This window comes from Odocoileus virginianus, chromosome 21 (genome assembly GCF_023699985.2).
Source record: "Odocoileus virginianus isolate 20LAN1187 ecotype Illinois chromosome 21, Ovbor_1.2, whole genome shotgun sequence".
NCBI lineage: Eukaryota > Metazoa > Chordata > Mammalia > Artiodactyla > Cervidae > Odocoileus > Odocoileus virginianus.
In genome coordinates, this window is record NC_069694.1 from 6,308,661 (window position 1) to 6,325,414 (window position 16,754).

Below are 16,754 nucleotides of genomic sequence, written 5' to 3' on the forward strand. Positions count from 1 at the left end.
TGGTGCTTACGAGTTTTTCCAAAATTCTGATTTTTGCTTGAAAGCTCATATGTTATCATTGGCAACAAATACTGTCAGTTGTTTTCCTTGAAGTTACAGGCTCACCTCATTTGTTTTGAGGAAATGTCTGCCCAGTACTCAGGTTCGAATAACCATGGCTTGTCTGTCAGTGGTTCTGTTAATTTAAAGTGTGTTCCATGTGCTTTTTCCTGAAACAACAGTCATGCTTCTTTGTGCAGCAAGAGTGCTTTATGAATAATTACATTAAAGAAATGTATAGAGGGGTTGAGATTTAATAAAATTAAGTATCTCTACTCCTTCAAGGACATTCTTAGGTGAAGCTGGCATTGTTTTCAGTAGGAGTATGTATAATATTATTGGAAATATGGTGATTTCTAGTACAGTCTGTGCCATTTTCTTGCTTCATGCTGAGATGCCAGCAGTTTCATCCATATTTTTTGCACTCTCAGTTACATGTCAACATAGTGAAAAAGACTATAAATAACCTCTTAATATTATGAAAATAATTTTGACCTCAGAAGCCCCCTGGAATCCCTTTTGGGAACTTTTGCTCTCCATGTGAGGGTTAGTGCTTGCAGCAGATTTGTTGGGGAGGAGAGTCTCTGAAGGATTAATTGTGGGAGAGATCAGATGGGTAGGTGGTGGCCATATCGGAGGATGCTAATGCCTAATTCTGAACTTGCTTTTTGCTAGTGAAAAATAATAGTTATGTGAAGAGGAGTGTCATTTGCAAGGTGGGGTTTGAAGAAAGCACATCAGACATTGGTGCTTAGAATATGTCAGAGGGCAAAGGGGGTGGGCAGTTGTGAGAGTTTCACAGTCATCCACTAGAGACCGTAAGGAATGGACACTAGTAGCTTTAAAAACAGGACGGAGGTGGAAGAAAGGAGTCTCTGGGCTTCAGTGATTCTGTGGATATGGGTGATGAAGGAGAGAGCCGCATCAACATCAGATCTTCAGTTTGAAGACTAAGAAGATGCTGGTTTTCAGAAATGGTGAGGCTGGGTGGAGGAAGTTAGTTTTTGGAGAAAGATGCTGTTTTTGATTTTGTGTGTGTGAGTTTGTGACGTTGTAGCAATAGTCACAGGTAATGTCCTGAAGTTGGAGTTTTGACTCTGCTTGGACACAGTTCTCCCACTAGGTCTGGGACTTGTACCCGTTCTTTTGAGGTAATGTCCTGAAGTTAGAGTTTTGACGCTGCTTGGACACAGTTCTCCCACTAGGTCTGGGACTTGTACCCGTTCTTTTGAGGTAATGTCCTGAAGTTGGAGTTTTGACGCTGCTTGGACACAGTTCTCCCACTAGGCCTGGGACTTGTACCCGTTCTTTTGAGGTAGTGTCCTGAAGTTGGAGTTTTGACGCTGCTTGGACACAGTTCTCCCACTAGGCCTGGGACTTGTACCCGTTCTTTTGAGGTAATGTCCTGAAGTTGGAGTTTTGACGCTGCTTGGACACAGTTCTCCCACTGGGTCTTAGACTTTACCCGTTCTTTTGAGGTAATGTCCTGAAGTTGGAGTTTTGACGCTGCTTGGACACAGTTCTCCCACTAGGCCTGGGACTTGTACCCTTTCTTTTGAGGTAATGTCCTGAAGTTGGAGTTTTGACGCTGCTTGGACACAGTTCTCCCACTGGGTCTGGGACTTGTACCCGTTCTTTTGAGGTAATGTCCTGAAGTTGGAGTTTTGACTCTGCTTGGACACAGTTCTCCCACTAGGCCTGGGACTTGTACCTGTTCTTTTGAGGTAATGTCCTGAAGTTGGAGTTTTGACGCTGCTTGGACACAGTTCTCCCACTGGGTCTGGGACTTTACCCGCTCTTTTGCTGTGCTGTTTTAGCCACACTTAGATTGAGAAGAGCTAGAGAATGAAGATGCAGTGGGCACATGGTGTCTTAACTGGGTCGAGTGGTGTTAGAGGACTGCCCTCAAAAACACAACTGTGAAATAGTTACGATGCTTTGAACCAGCCTGCTCTTTTTCCCGTTTTAGATATTAAACCTGATTTTGCCACACTTCTGGAATTGTGGCTAGATACCATGTTTGCTGACGATTGAGCTATTAAACACAGGGATGATCCATTCCATTTCTTATTTTTACTTCTCTACACTAAAGTGAAGGGGCCACATGTACAAAGACAAGCATTGTTTTCCACTGACAAGTTAACGTTGAGAGTCTGTGCCAGGTAAGACACCCAACAGTCCTTAGTTCAGTTCGGTTCAGTCACTCAGTTGTGTCTGACTCTTTGCAACCCCATGGACTGCAGCATGCCAGGCCTCCCTGTCCCATTACCAACTCCCGGAGTTTATACAAACTCATGTCAATTGAGTCAGTGGTACCATCCAACCATCTCATCCTCTGTCCTCCCCTTCTCTTCCTGCCTTCAATCTTTCCCAGCATCAGGGTCTTTTCAAATGAGTCAGTTCTTCGCGTCAGGTGGCCAAAGTATTGGAATTTCAGCTTCAGCATCAGTCCTTCCAATGAACATTCAGGACTGATTTCCTTTAGGATGGACTGGTTGGATCTCCTTGCAGTTCAAGGGACTCTTCAAGAGTCTTCTGCAACACCACGGTTCAAAAGCATCAGTTCTTCACTGTTCATCAAACAGTCCTTAACCAAGTAGCACTTTGACCTTTCTAGCTGATAGGCTGTAAAAGCAGATCTGTCTCTTAGGGATGGAGTTCATGAGACTGAAATACTCCAGCAAAAATATCAATTTACTAATTTCTGATAAGAATGGTTATTTTTCCGTGAACTGAATTTCTTGACTTTATACAATCAGTGCACACTGTTAGTGCCAGTGTTTTATTTCCTAATTAGAAATAATAATTACATGATCTGATTTGCCCTAAACAACACAACTCAGCACCACCATCTCAATAGACGTGAGTTTGAGCAAACTCTGGGAGATAGTGAAGGACAGGGCAGCCTGGTGTGCTGTAGTCCATGGGGTCGTAGAGGGTCAGACATGACTTAGCCAATGAACAACAGGACTAAGCATTCTTTCCCTTTTGGCAAGCTTTCAGGAAAACCAGGCAGAAGTGGAAGGTTGCCTGGGGAGCATGTCTTAGGTGAAGCAGAATCAGATTAATGTTATGTTTAAATGGTATCAAACTAGAATAGTCTGCTATGTCCTGCTTTTCTCCTTGGGTTGATGCTTCAAGGTACCTAGAATCCTTGAAATGCCTAAGATTCTCCTTTGAAATTTGAGTCCATGCTTTTTGGAAGCTACCTAGGTTTCTGACACAGAGTCTGCTTTAGTCTGGGTTTGCACTTGTGTTTAAAATGCCATGTTCCTCTTAGAGTCAGTACTGGTCTGCCAGAATTTAACAAGATTTATAATTCTAATGAAAAGCATGTGTAAAAATACATTCCCTTTTAAAAACAGTGCTTTGTTTTGTTTTTGGTAGACGCAAGAGGCGTTCTTAATTAGTGTAGGCTCCAGAAATTAAGCCACTGGAAGTCTTTTCTCTGGTTCTTGACCCTGAAATGGGTCTGTGACACAAACTTTGATGCTGCATACAGGTTGAATATTTAAAATCCCAACTCTGTCCTTATTTAGTGGATGATTGTGCTGAGTCACTTCGTATCGTGCATTTCCGCTCCTGTAAAGCGGGGTGCATGGCGGCGCCTGCCTCGTTGGCGGCTGGGAGGACTAAATGGACTCACGTGTGGGGAGCACTTAGCACAGCTCTGAGTGTGCGGTAAGAGGGGCCAGGATTGTACACACAGCACAAACTAAATGCGTGGACAAGAACACAGCTTTAATAAAGTCCTGGCAAACTGCAGGCTGGCCGGCTTTCCCCCAAGGCCCTGTAGAGTTTGCTTTGTCGGTCTTTGCCCGTGAGAACCAACCTTGATTGGAAAGACGGGACAGAGGCGTGCCTCCTGGGGGTGGTGAGGTCACCTGGGTCTGGGCATCAGGAGGCGTGGGTTCTGCCCTTGTCCCTCCCCGCCGCACTCCAGGGTTACTTGCCTGGAGTCCCAGTGTTTTTACCCAGCCATCAAACCATGCTCCTCATTGAAGCAACTTCCCAAGTGTCGGTTTGCTCTTGCTCTCACTGTGCTGTGTGCTTAGGCACTGTCGTGTCTGACTCTTTGTGACCCCGTGGACTGTAGCCCGCCAGGCTCCTCTGTCCATGGGGATTCTCCAGGCAAGAGTACTGGAGTGGGTTGCCATGCCCTCCTCCAAGGGATCTTCCCAACCCAGGGATCGAACCTGGGTCTTCCGCACTGCAGGCAGATTCTTTACCATCTGAGCCACCAGCAAGCCCAAGACTACTGGAGTGGGGAGCCTTTCCCTTCTCCAGGGCATCTTCCCGACCTAGGAATCGAACCAGGATCTCCTGCATTGCAGGTGGATTCTTTACCAGCTAAGCTACTAGGGAAGCCCCTTATTATTCTCACTATATATTGATATTTATGAGTCATCCAAGAGTACTATACAGGAGATATTGAAGATGTTGTTGAATTGTATCAGGAGTCTGTAGCTGCTAAAATGAACTAAAAATCTGTGTTGATAACCAGTCAGATGAAGTACCATACTTTTCATTTCCAAAAAGGTGTTCTGAATATTAGCTGAGTTAGCAAAGGTGTTCTGAATATTAGCTGAGTTAGCAAAGGTGCTTTATTTTTTATTTTTTTTTTACCTTAATTGACAGTTTTCACATTACTTTGAGTATGAATTTATGGTATGTGCTTGTGTCAGAGAGAGACAGAAGTAGAGAGAGTCGGGATTAAAACAAAATTTCTCCTGGTTGTAGAGTGCTATCATCTGGTAGGGTTTATAACTTTCTAATTCATACCATCCTGAACATTCTCAAAGAAGATTCTTAAAAGAAGCCTCAGTTCACCTTATGAAAAGCTGAAATGAGTAGAATCCTCAGCTGAAAAATACTTCCTGTTGTTCTGAAGATTCTAAAAGAAACCTGGAAAACCAAGGGATAAGCTGTAATTCAGGAAAGAGAATTTTCAAAGCTGTAAATTAAAAAGTGCGTCTATCTAGGAAAGAAGTTAAAAAGCCTAGAGCTTTTCTGTGCATTTTGCTTTTTTCTCCCCTCATTTACTAAAAATGAACAAACAAAATCATATCACTTCAGACTCAGTACCAAGAAGCAGGAGAAAATTACTATAGTTAGAACTCCATGTGTTTTTTTTTCTTGTGTTCTTGGCATATGTTTTTAAAAACTAATCAGGATCATTCATTATAAGTTACTCTGGCCTGCTATAATTTCATTTAAAGTGTTTTGTAGGTTGTATTCTTACACTTAAGAAAGAACAGGTTAATGTCAATAGGGGTATGAACATTTCAGAGTGCAAGACATTCTCCAGAGGACTCTCAATACCAGGTAGCCAAATAAATCTAAAAGTCAGAACCTGATTTAAAATTACCAGAGATCTGTTTATAGTCAGCCAACTAAACCCTCCAACCCTCCCCTCACTATTCAGAATTTCTTCTTGCTTATTTTTTCCTCCACCTGTCTTCATAGAGCATATAAACCCTACTTAAAGCTTTATGAGCTGAATCTCAGAGTCTTTGCTTTCCTTGGCAGAAGTGGAAGAGAAGATGCCATATACAGTTTGGAGTAATATGGTGAAACATAGTTTTAAAATGATGGATGTAGTTTGGGCTAGAATAAATCACTGTTTAACCTGCCTTACTTTGCCCACATGGATGCCTTTGGACCCACCATGCATTTCCTGCGTGATGGCATGTTTGGTCTGGATTCTGTCTAGCCAAACTGTTTCCCCCAAGAGCTTGCATAGTTCTGTCAAGAGCCTTTTGGGAATCTGGAAGGTTTGAAGTGGTGAGCAAATGAAGTGCTGAGCTGTTTGCTAAGTTCTTTTTTTTTTTTTCCTTTTTGGTATAAAATGGCATGGCACAAGCTTGCGTGAGTAATGACCAACTTTGGATGAATTTCACTACTCATCCTTGGCGCTTTTGTAAGATGAACACTTGTCTCAGGTTAGATACCTAATACAGCTGGAACGTTTCTGTGATGCTCAGTAACAATCTAGTCAAAGTCTATCATTTTAGGTTAAGTATTATTTTGTGAGACAGTTTTTACAGTTGGATAAATGCATGTATAGCTACTGGATTATGATGAGAAAATGCATTACTTACTCTCACCACATTCTGATCATGTAGTGGGAATAAAAGTGGTATTTAGAGTCAAATATGGGCTTCCCAGGTGGCGCCCATAAAGAACCCCACCTTCCAATGCAGGAGACATAAGAGAAGTGGGTTTGATCCCTGGCTCAGGAAGATCCCCTGAGGAGGGCATGGCAGCCCACTCCAGTATTCTTGCCTGGACAATCCCGTGGACAGGGGAGCCTGGTGGCTAGAGTCCATGGGGTCACAAAGAGTCGGACACAATTGAAGCAACTTAGCACGCACACACACAAGACTTCAGTTCCTTCATTTATAAAGTGAGTTCATGTCACCTTCCTCATAAAATTCCTGTGATGATTGATTGAACTAATAATATATGGGAAGTATATGTGCTAAAATCCGTGCAAATTGTGTATCTATTTCTGGCACATGATAGGAGTCAATAAAAACCTAGTTTCCTTAAAAATTCAGTAATGCTTATTGGTGATTCCTTTGACTTGGTGTTAGCATTGGTCTCAGTTATTATTTTATAACCAGCACAACGGAGCTTACACTTAAACAGATTTTACGGATCGGAAATCCACTGTTTGCTCTGTCAGATGAACGTCTTTTGTTGCTCCGGTTGCTTGTGTGCTGTGAGTCCTTCCTCCTCCCACACCTGCCCTCCTCGAGCCTGTAAACTTTACTGTTTCAGGGCCGCCTTCTAAGGTGGCATTGGGATTCACATTCTTCCCAGGGAATCAGGTAATGTCCATACTTTTTTCATTGTCCTCTCTGATAGTTAAACATACATTGTGATCATATGTGTGTGTGTTTGTAAACCCCACAGATTTACAACATGCTAACATGCTTTATGCATAGATTCAGCGTGACCCTGAGGGCTGGGGTGGGGAGGGAGGTGGGAGGGAGGGTCAGGATGGGGACACATGTACACCCATGGCTGATTCATGTGTATTATGGCAAAAACCACCACAGTATTGTAAAGTAATTAGCCTCCAATTAAAAAAAATACAGTACAATTAAGTATAAATAGAAGATGTATTTTCTTTATAATCCCAGTGGACTATCTTACACAATTCCCACTTTAAAACAAAATACACATAGCACAAAGTATGCTATCTTGATCATTTTTAAATTTATAGGTCAGTTATATTAAGGACACTCTTATTTTTGTGACTGCCACTGCCACCCATCCCTGGAACTCGTGTAAAAGTGAAACTGCCTTCATTCAACAGTAGCCCCCTTAACTTCGTCCCCCAGCCCCTGACGACCGCCACGCTACTTTCTGTCTCTGTGATTTTGACTCCCCTGGTTGCCTCATACAACTTGCAGCACACCACATCTGTGTTGTGTGACTACCTTATTTCACTTGGCATAGTGTCCTCAGGGTTCGGTTTCATGTCTAGCAAGTGTCAGAATGTCCTTACTTTATAAGGCTGAGTCATATTCCATCTCGTGTGTATTCCCCATATTGTTTATCCAGTCATCTGTTGATGGATACTTGGGTTGCTTCTATATTGTACCACTCCCAAACTTGAGACTGTTGGTGTAGCAGGTGTAGCAAAGACGTATGAGAGATAAGCATAGGATGAGTAATAAGAAAAGATGTGGAGATGTCCTTGCTAAGGAATCAACTCTGTGATTCTCACTCTGGCCTACAATATAACCTCTTAACTTTAAGAATTATTTATGCTGGGGCATTCCCACCATGGACTCTGATTTCATTGGTCTGTGAACAGTATTTATTTAAAGCGCTGTTATCAATATTTTTTAAGGCTCTCCAGATAATTCCATCATGCAGACAAGGTTGAGAATCATTGATTACCTTTTATGAATTTACTCTCTTCATTAAAGAAACACCATTGACAATCCTCACTTTATGGGAGTGTTCAGTTCAGTTCAGTCGCTCAGTTGTGTCTGACTTTTTGCGACCCCATGAACTGCAGCATGCAAGGCCTCCCTGTCCATCACTAACTCCTGGAGACCACCCAAACTCATGTCCATTGAATCAGTGATGCCATCCAACCATCTCATCCTCTTTCGTCCCCTTCTCCTCCTGCCCTCAATCTTTCCCAGCATCAGGGTCTTTTCAAATGAGTCAGCTCTTCACATCAGGTGGCCAAAGTATTGGAGTCTCAGCTTCAACATCAGTCCTTCCAATGAACACCAGGACTGATCTCCTTTAGGATGGACTGGTTGGATCTCCTTGCAGTCCAAGGGACTTTCAAGAGTCTTCTCCAACACCACAGTTCAAAAGCATCAATTCTTCTGTGCTCAGCTTTCTTTATAGTCCAACTCTCACATCCATACATGACCACTGGAAAAACCATAGCCTTGACTAGACGGACCTTTGTTGGCAAAGTAATGTCTCTGCTTTTTAATATGCTGTCTAGCTTGGCCACAACTTTCCTTCCAAGGAGTAAGCATCTTTTAGTTTCATGGCTGCAATCACCATCTGCAGTGATTTTGGAGCCCTAAAAAATAGTCAGCCACTGTTTCCACTGTTTCCCCACCTATTTGCCATGAAGTGATGGGACCGGATGCCATGATCTTAGTTTTCTGAATGTTGAGCTTTAAGTCAACTTTTTCACTCTCCTCTTTCACTTTCATCAAGAGGCTTTTTAGTTCCTCTTCACTTTCTGCCATAAGGGTGGTGTCATCTGCATATCTGAGGTTATTGATATTTATTTTTCCCAGCAATCTTGATTCCAGCTTGTGCCTCTTCCAGCCCAGTGTTTCTCATGATGTACTCTGCATATAAGTTAAATAAGCAGGGTGACAATATACAGCCTTGACATACTCCTTTCCCTATTTGAAACCAGTCTGTTGTTCCATGTCCAGTTCTAACTGTTGCTTCCTGACCTGCATACAGATTTCTCAAGAGACAGGTCAGGTGGTCTGGTATTCCCGTCTCTTTCAGAATTTTCCACAGTTTATTGTGATCCACACAGTCAAAGGCTTTGGCATAGTCAATAAAACAGAAATAGATGTTTTTTTGGAGTGTTAATTGCCACCATTTCTCGAATACCTACTGTGTGTTAGTCTCTATCCAAGCTTGAGGTAATTTAATTTTCATCATAATCCTACAGGGAAGATCTCCTTCCCTCCCTCCCTCCCTTTCTTCCTTCCAGTGAAGCTCAGAAAGCTGTATGAATTAGGACTAAAATTACATAGTTGGGCAACTGGAACGATGAGGATTCACACCAGATCTGTCTTTTCGAAGTGCATGATCCCTCTTGTTTCCCTTTTGCTGAAAATGTGGTTGAAAGTCAGATGTTTGAGCAGGGAACACTAAGGGGGTTGGGGTCTGTTTCTGGAGCACTAATTTCTCAGGTCCATCTTTTGGACCTTTTCTTTGATAATTGACATCGTTTTATCATGTTGTGTGTATAAACTACTGCACAGTTGCACTCACCTCACGCTAGCAAAGTAATGCTCAAAATTCTCCAAGCCAGACTTAAACAGTATGTGAACCATGAACTTCCAGATGTTCAAGCTGGATTTAGAAAAGGCAGAGGAACCAGTGATCAAATTGCCAACATCCATTGCATTATTGAAAAAGCGGGAGAGTTCCAGGAAAACATCTACTTCTGCTTTATTGACTATGCCAAAGCCTTTGACTGTGTGGATCACAGCAAATTGGAAAATTCTTCAAGAGATGGGAATACCAGACCACCTGACCTGCCTCTTCAGAAATCTGTATGCAGGCCAAGAAGCAACAGTTAAAACTGGACATGGAACAACAGACTGGTTCCACATAGGAAAAGGAGTACGTCAAAGCTGTATATTGTCACTCTGCTTATTTAACTTATATGCAGAGTACATCATGAGAAACGCTGGGCTGGAAGAGGACAAGCTGGAATCAAGATTGCCGGGAGAAATATCAATAACCTCAGAAATACAGATAATATCACCCTCATGGCAGAAAGCAAAATTCTCTTGATGAAAGTGAAAGAGGAGAGTGAAGAGTTGGTTTAAAATTCAGCATTCGGAAAATGATCATGGCATCTGGTCCCATCGCTCCATGGCAAATAGATGGGGAAACAGTGAGAAACTTTATTTTTCTGGGCTCCAAAATCACTGCAGATGGTGATTGCAGCCATGAAATTAAAAGACACTTGTTCCTTGGAAGAAAATCTATTACCAACCTAGACAGCATATTAAAAAGCAAAGACTTACTTTACCAACAAAGGTCCCTCTAGTCAAAAGTATGGTTTTTCCAGTAGTAATGTTTGGATGTGAGAGTTGGACTATAAAGAAAGCTGAGTGTCGAAGAATTTATGCTTTTGAACTGTGGTGTTGAGGTCCCTTGGACTGCAAGTAGATCCAGCCAGTTCATCCTGAAGGAAATAAGTCCTGAATATTCATTGAAAGGACTGATGCAGCAGCTGAAGCTCTAATCCTTTAGCCACGTGATGCGAAGAACTGACTCAGTGGGAAAGACCCTGATACTGGGAAAGATTGAAGGCAGGAGGAGGTTGGGATGACAGAGGATGAGATGGTTGGATGGTATCACCTACTGGATGGACATGACTTTGAGTAAGCTCTGGGAGTTGGTGATGGACAGGGAAGCCTGGCATGCTGCAGTCCATGGGGTCGCAAAGAGTTGGACACGACTGAGTGACTGAACTGAACTGAATATGTTCTTTTGTTATCTTCTTTTCTACTTGAGCAGACAATCCACTGAAGATCTCTTTGAGGTCAGGTTTGCTCTTCCTGAATACCCAGTGATTGTTAGCTTTGTTGCCGTTGGATTAGAAAGTGCGATGGCATGCTATTTCATCTGTGGATGTGGCTTCTGTGACAACACCCCCAACCCCCACCCCGAGAGCAGACACGTCCCCCTTCAGATGAGGCCTTGTGACACAGTGATCACTCCAGTTCACCACAGCAGAGACCAGGATTCAGGGGGAGGTTTCATCATGTCTGTGATGCAGGCACTTCTGTGAGTCACTCTAAATCATTTATTAGAGTAATGAGAGGATAAACAAACAAACAGGTGTATTAGCAAACAAACATGTAGCTAGTTTGAAAATCCAACACACTTGCACTTGGGATGGCTTTGGGGAAAAATTGTACTTTCTAGTCGACTCAAGGGAAATTAAAACCCCTTTCATTTTATTGATTTCCATTAAGCTCATCTGCACATTGTTTTTTTTTTTTTTTTTAATAAAAGCTAAATAATGAAAGGAAAGCCGTAATTTTTAGAAGCACAGATTTTAGATGCAGAGATTTTGGTTTTGCTTTCTGGAAATGAACCCTTTCTACAGAGAAAAATCCACCTCTGAAGGCAACTTTCATATGCATTCTGGTGTGCTTCTGTGAAGAGGTGAGGAGAGGAAGCATCTTGTCTGAGCTTAGTATGACTTTCCTTCTGCCCCAAAGCCCTGGAAAATGCAGGGAAAGGCAAGGCATCATGGGTTAGCTACCACCTTTGAAAATCCGAGCAGGTAATAATGGTCACATGACTCTTGATCCTGAGCAGCGGTCAATGAGGTAGAAAAGGTGGCTTCATCATCAACCTCCTCTCTCTTTTCTGTATTACTGAAAAATCCATTTGTTTGTCATCTGCTATAAAAACATTGACAAACCTAGGAAAAGATTTTGGACAGGAGAAGAAAACTTCATTTACTTAGCATTCTTAACAGTAATGTTAATTGTATGTGTACCATGTCTGGCATTTACAAGCCAAAAAAGTGGATTGTTGGGAGGAATTAAGCTGCAATCATTTGCATTCGAATATAGTGGGTATGGAAATAGGAGGACTTTCGGACTTCCCTGTAGGCCAGTGGTAACAGCTCTGTGCTTCTGCTGCAGGGGGCACAGATTCAGTCACTGCTTGGGGAACTGAATTCCCACGGGGGGAAGGAACAGAAATAAGGGTTTTCAGCACAAATGCAATGGGAATATCACCCTTGGGCCCAGTCTGGTTCTGCAACTGTTGGATTGTGTGTGTAGCTGTAACACGGCTTTGAAATTCTTGTCAGAATTGGCTTTGAATCATCCTGGGGGCACACTCACTTAGTCATGCTGACCATTTGTTTCTCGCCCACTGTATGAACAGTGTGTTCACATCCAGCATCTCATTCAGTTCGCAAGACATTCCTGGATATATTTGTTGCCATTTTTTTCAGACATGGAAACTGAAGTTTGGAGAGAGTCATTCTGTGTGATGAATGCTAATGTCTGAATGTGAAGTCTCATTTTACTGTAGTGAAAGACCGTAGAACTTGGAATTTGAAGGGACTTTAGATTTTATCCATTCTTAGTTCCTTTCTGTTCCATCCATTCATCTCCATCCAGAGAATGGTCACTAAGCACACGTGTGGGATGAATCCACCAGGTTCTCGGAGAGATGCTGTGTGGCTCACAGGGTAATTCTTTTTTCTTCTGTTTTTTCTTAAATTGAAGTGTGGTTGATTTACAGTGTTATGTTAGTTTGTGGTGTACCGCAGAGTGGATCTGTTTTGTTTGTGTGTGTGTGTGTGTATCTTTTTTCAGGTTCTTTTTGGTTATAGGTTATTACAGGATGTTGAATATAGTTCCCCTGTGCTATACAATGGATCCTTGTTCATCTGGTTTTGATAAACTGAGGTCTTACACGTTAGTCCCAAATTGCTGATTTATTCCCTGCTTCCCCTTGGGTCACCATCAGTGTGTTTTCTGTGTGTTTTGGTTTTGTAAATATATTTGTGCTGGAATCATTTTTTAGATTCCACATGTAGGTGGTATCATATGATATTTGTCTTTCTCTGTCTGATTTACTTGTAATCTCCAGGGCTATCCGTGTTGCTGCGATCAGCATTGTTTCATTCTTTTTAATGGCCGAGTGATATTCCCTTATATATGTTGATACAGAGAGGTAGATACACACACACCCTCCATTCCTCTGTTGATGAACATATAGGTTGTTTCCATGTCTTGGCTTTTGTAAATAATGCTGCTATGAACATTGGGGTACATGCGTCTTTTTGAAATGGAGTTTTCATTTTTTCCAGATGTATGCCCAAGAGTAGGATTACTGTATCATAGGGTAACTGTATTTTTAGGTTTTTAAAGAACCTCCATGTTGTTTCTCATTGCAGCTGAGCCCATTGACATTCCCACCAACAGTGTGAGTGGGTTCCTTTTTCTCCACACCCTCTCCAGCCTTTGTTATTTGTAGACTTTTGAACTGATGGTCATTCTGACTGGTGTGAGATGATGTCTCACTGTAGTTTTGATTATTTATCTCTAATAATTAGGTTACCTTTTAATTTTGTTTATGGTTTCCTTTGCTTTGCAAAAGCTTACAAGTTCAATTAGGTCCCATTTGCTTGTTTTTGCTTTTATTTCGTCTTGGGAGACTCAGAGAATCATTTTTAATAAAGAGTTCTAGAACCAGGGGCAGTCACAAACATGGTGTTACATATCTACTTGCCAAAGTTCAGCTTTTTCCATTTTGTGATCACCAGCCAGAAACACCATGAGAATTCTCATTCCCTAGTTACAAATTGTACGCAGAGAACTATGTTCAATCCTTCATTTTGAGAAGTGATGACTATCTTAATTTTAAAGACGTCTCAAAGAATTAGTCATTAGAATGGAATGTCGGATCTAAAAAAAAAAAAGAAAAAGGCCTGTGAAATATTAAATAGACCTTCTTATCCCTCAGGGTACAAATCATTACCTTAAGAGAACAAGGAACAGTAAAATAAAGAACTGGCTCAGGGTAATTTGTAATCAGACCATCAGAGCTTCCTGCTGATTGTTTTATAACTTGAAGAAATTTGCTGATCAGAGGAAGGAAACAAGTTTTTACCATTACATGGCCAGGTTCTGAAGCCTGTTTTCTGCCATCAAATTCCAAATCAACCTTTTAAACTTTGACAGTAAATCAAATGTCCAAGTAATAAAAAAGATAAATTTATTATTCTTTTGATCCGTATGCTTGCTATCTTATTATTTAGCACCTGATACATATACTTGATATCTTATTATTTAACACTAAACTTTTCAAGTTAGTATATTGGCACACTGTGAAAAAGAGTTAATATTTTTACCTAGTAATTCTCTTAAGCGTTGTCATTTCTTAATGGACACTAATTTAATTTTACTCCTACATTGTGCAAAAAAAGTTTCCTTGGTCATTTTGGCTGACATGATTTTTGGCTTTGCTTTAAATTATTGATTATGGTTAAAAAGGGGAGGGACTTTCTGATGAGAACAGCGCTCTCTTCAATAGCCTTTCACAAACATAAATTTCTACCACTCCTGTTTTGCTCCTGTGAAGCACTGAAGTTTAGGGACCCGGGGAAGAATTGTGTCTCCTTAATTTGTCTTTATTATTTTTCGTTGTTTCTTCCCTTTTTCTCCTCCATGTTTAGCCAGACGATCTGCAGTGAAGATCTTCTTCTTGAACGGCTTCTTTTGCTCTAAGAGGAGTGTGTATGTGAGCAGTGTTTGCTGTTTGGGCGGCTACTTGGTATCAATCATGGGTGATGGATTAATACAATAGATTCATGATCAAATGCCCTGCTTCTTGATCTTGTCTCTTAAAGGAATAAGTCAGGTCATGCACCAGTGTCTTTCAAGCTGGAAGCAGCTCGGTGGTGAATGCGCTTTTCTTAGCTGCTGTGTTCCCAGCCCATCCAGGCAGGGAGGCATTGATGCCATTTCATGTTGGAGCTTCAGCAGTGTGATGTCCAGGCCCAGGTGCATGGGAGAGGTGATTTCATTCTTCCCTACAGAATGGATTCTGCTTGAGCTAATTAACACAAAACGGTGTGCCTCACTTAATGAGGAGCTGATCTGCAGGCATGAGAAGGGTAGAAAGCTGCTGAGAAATGTAGCTCGAAGCCTGAAGGATGCTGGCTGCAGATACGCTGAGAGTGGATTGCATTGTCCCAGTGAGAGGTTGTAAGTGCTCTTTTATTACCTACGGTATGTTGTTGGTTAAAGCTTGCTTCTGGATTGTTTTGGAACTCTGTTTGTTACCTTATTATTTTGTTGGGCTGGCAGTGAGGGAATCATAAAAAAAAGGAAATGAGCAATTTTGAATTGATGGAGTAGCTTTAAGAGTGGTCTCAAAATAAAGTTCTTAGCTTTCTTATGGTCTGAGTGGTGAGGCTTGGAAATTGTGATCCATGGAGCTTGAAGGTTTTCAAACAGAGCTAGAGTCTTTTAGAAAACTTCTTTTTTCCCCTTCATGTGTCACTAATTTCTTCTCTGGGACAGCCTATTAAATTATCCAAGTAGAAAAAGTCTGTACTCAAGATAATATGAATCAGCAAGTTCATTCCAGCCAGACCCACTAGTGCAGGACAAAGTAACTTTTTTGCCGTTAATGGAATATCAACTGGATCTGAAGATCATCATTACCCTTGACCCATCTCTCAGTTTGACATATATCTATAAATGCTACTTTGCTCAACTTTCCAGAATATATTAATGTTCATTATTTTAGCCAGCTTTACTCTATCTCAAATTAATTAATCTTATCTTTTTATTGTTTTAATACTTGGAGATATAACGTGGGTGGTTAAATTGTAGCAGGATGAAAAAAATATTACTGTAATTTCAATATATCTGGTAAGAAATCTGCCTTTAATAGTAACAGAAATTGCCATGATTTTTATCTTTTCTTTTATTGTGGTTGGTAGAGTAGTCAATATGTTGAACATGAAATTGACTATAACTAAAGTGGATTTTACAAGGTAATGAAGTCAGTACTAACCTGAAAAGACCTGTCCTGATATTAGTTATCTCACCATGGACACTGTGCTGACTGTGAGGTATATATTTGGGTTCTGCAGTCCTTTATGTACCCTCATGAAGAGTTTTGCTCATCTCCTAAGATAAATCTTGCTGATATGGATCCTAGTTAATTAAACATAATGTACCACCTGTGGGTTGTTTAATTATTTAAAAAAAATAATAAAGCAGATAGTTTGAAATTTTAAAAATTTATTAACTGCATAAGTGTTCATTAAAGACAGGGTTAGATAAGGAGACACAAGGTAGACATAAATGTACAATTTAAAATCTTTTCCAACTCTGCTACCCAGAGGTAAGGACTATTATGTATTTTATGACTGTCCTTTCAGACTTTGTTCTGTGGCACTATCTTTTCATATGTTTATGTATCTGTTTTTTCCCTTCTTAATAAGGATGAAATTGCTGAACAGTTGCTTGGTAGCTTGCCCCTTACAATTATTATTACATTAAGTATTAGATATATTGATAAATTTTCATGTCAGTAAATATACTTCTACTACATTATTTTTAAAGGCTGCCTAGTAACTTGGGTTGTGTAATGCCATCACCTATTTAATTGCTTTCATCATTGGATATTTAGGTTGGTTTTTTTCTGCCACTCGTTCATTGGACAAATGTTAATTGATTTTCTAGCAATGGTCTGCAGTGAAATAGAGCCAAAGCACTCATGGTTCCTGTCTTGTGGAACTGATATCTTCACAGAGGAGAGGAGGTTATACTAACTGTGAAAAGTGCGGTGGGGAGAAAGCTCTGGTAGGCCTGAATGTAGAGCCAAGGGAAAGGATGGCCTTGGGGTCCCAGGAGGGCCTTACTGAGGAGATGCGTAAGGGTGGTCTGAAGATGGGAAAGGGTTAGCTGTGTCAACAGGTG

General features: G+C 41.1%; 1 protein-coding gene across 13 annotated transcripts in view; it reads left to right on the forward strand.

Moving 5' to 3' along the window:
- Nucleotides 1-16,754, forward strand: part of APBB2 (amyloid beta precursor protein binding family B member 2) — a 405,670-nt gene that overhangs the window by 237,357 nt on the left and 151,559 nt on the right. Inside the window, exon 1 of one of the 13 annotated variants that reach the window (XM_070451972.1) lies at nucleotides 12,410-12,502. The exons of 11 other annotated variants lie outside the window; for them this stretch is intronic. In XM_070451972.1, the coding sequence (XP_070308073.1) occupies nucleotides 12,484-12,502 (19 nt within the window). In that variant the 5' untranslated portion in view covers nucleotides 12,410-12,483. Of the gene's footprint in view, nucleotides 1-12,409; nucleotides 12,503-16,754 lie in introns of those variants that run through there. One more of the 13 variants, XM_070451973.1, reaches the window with a different exon arrangement.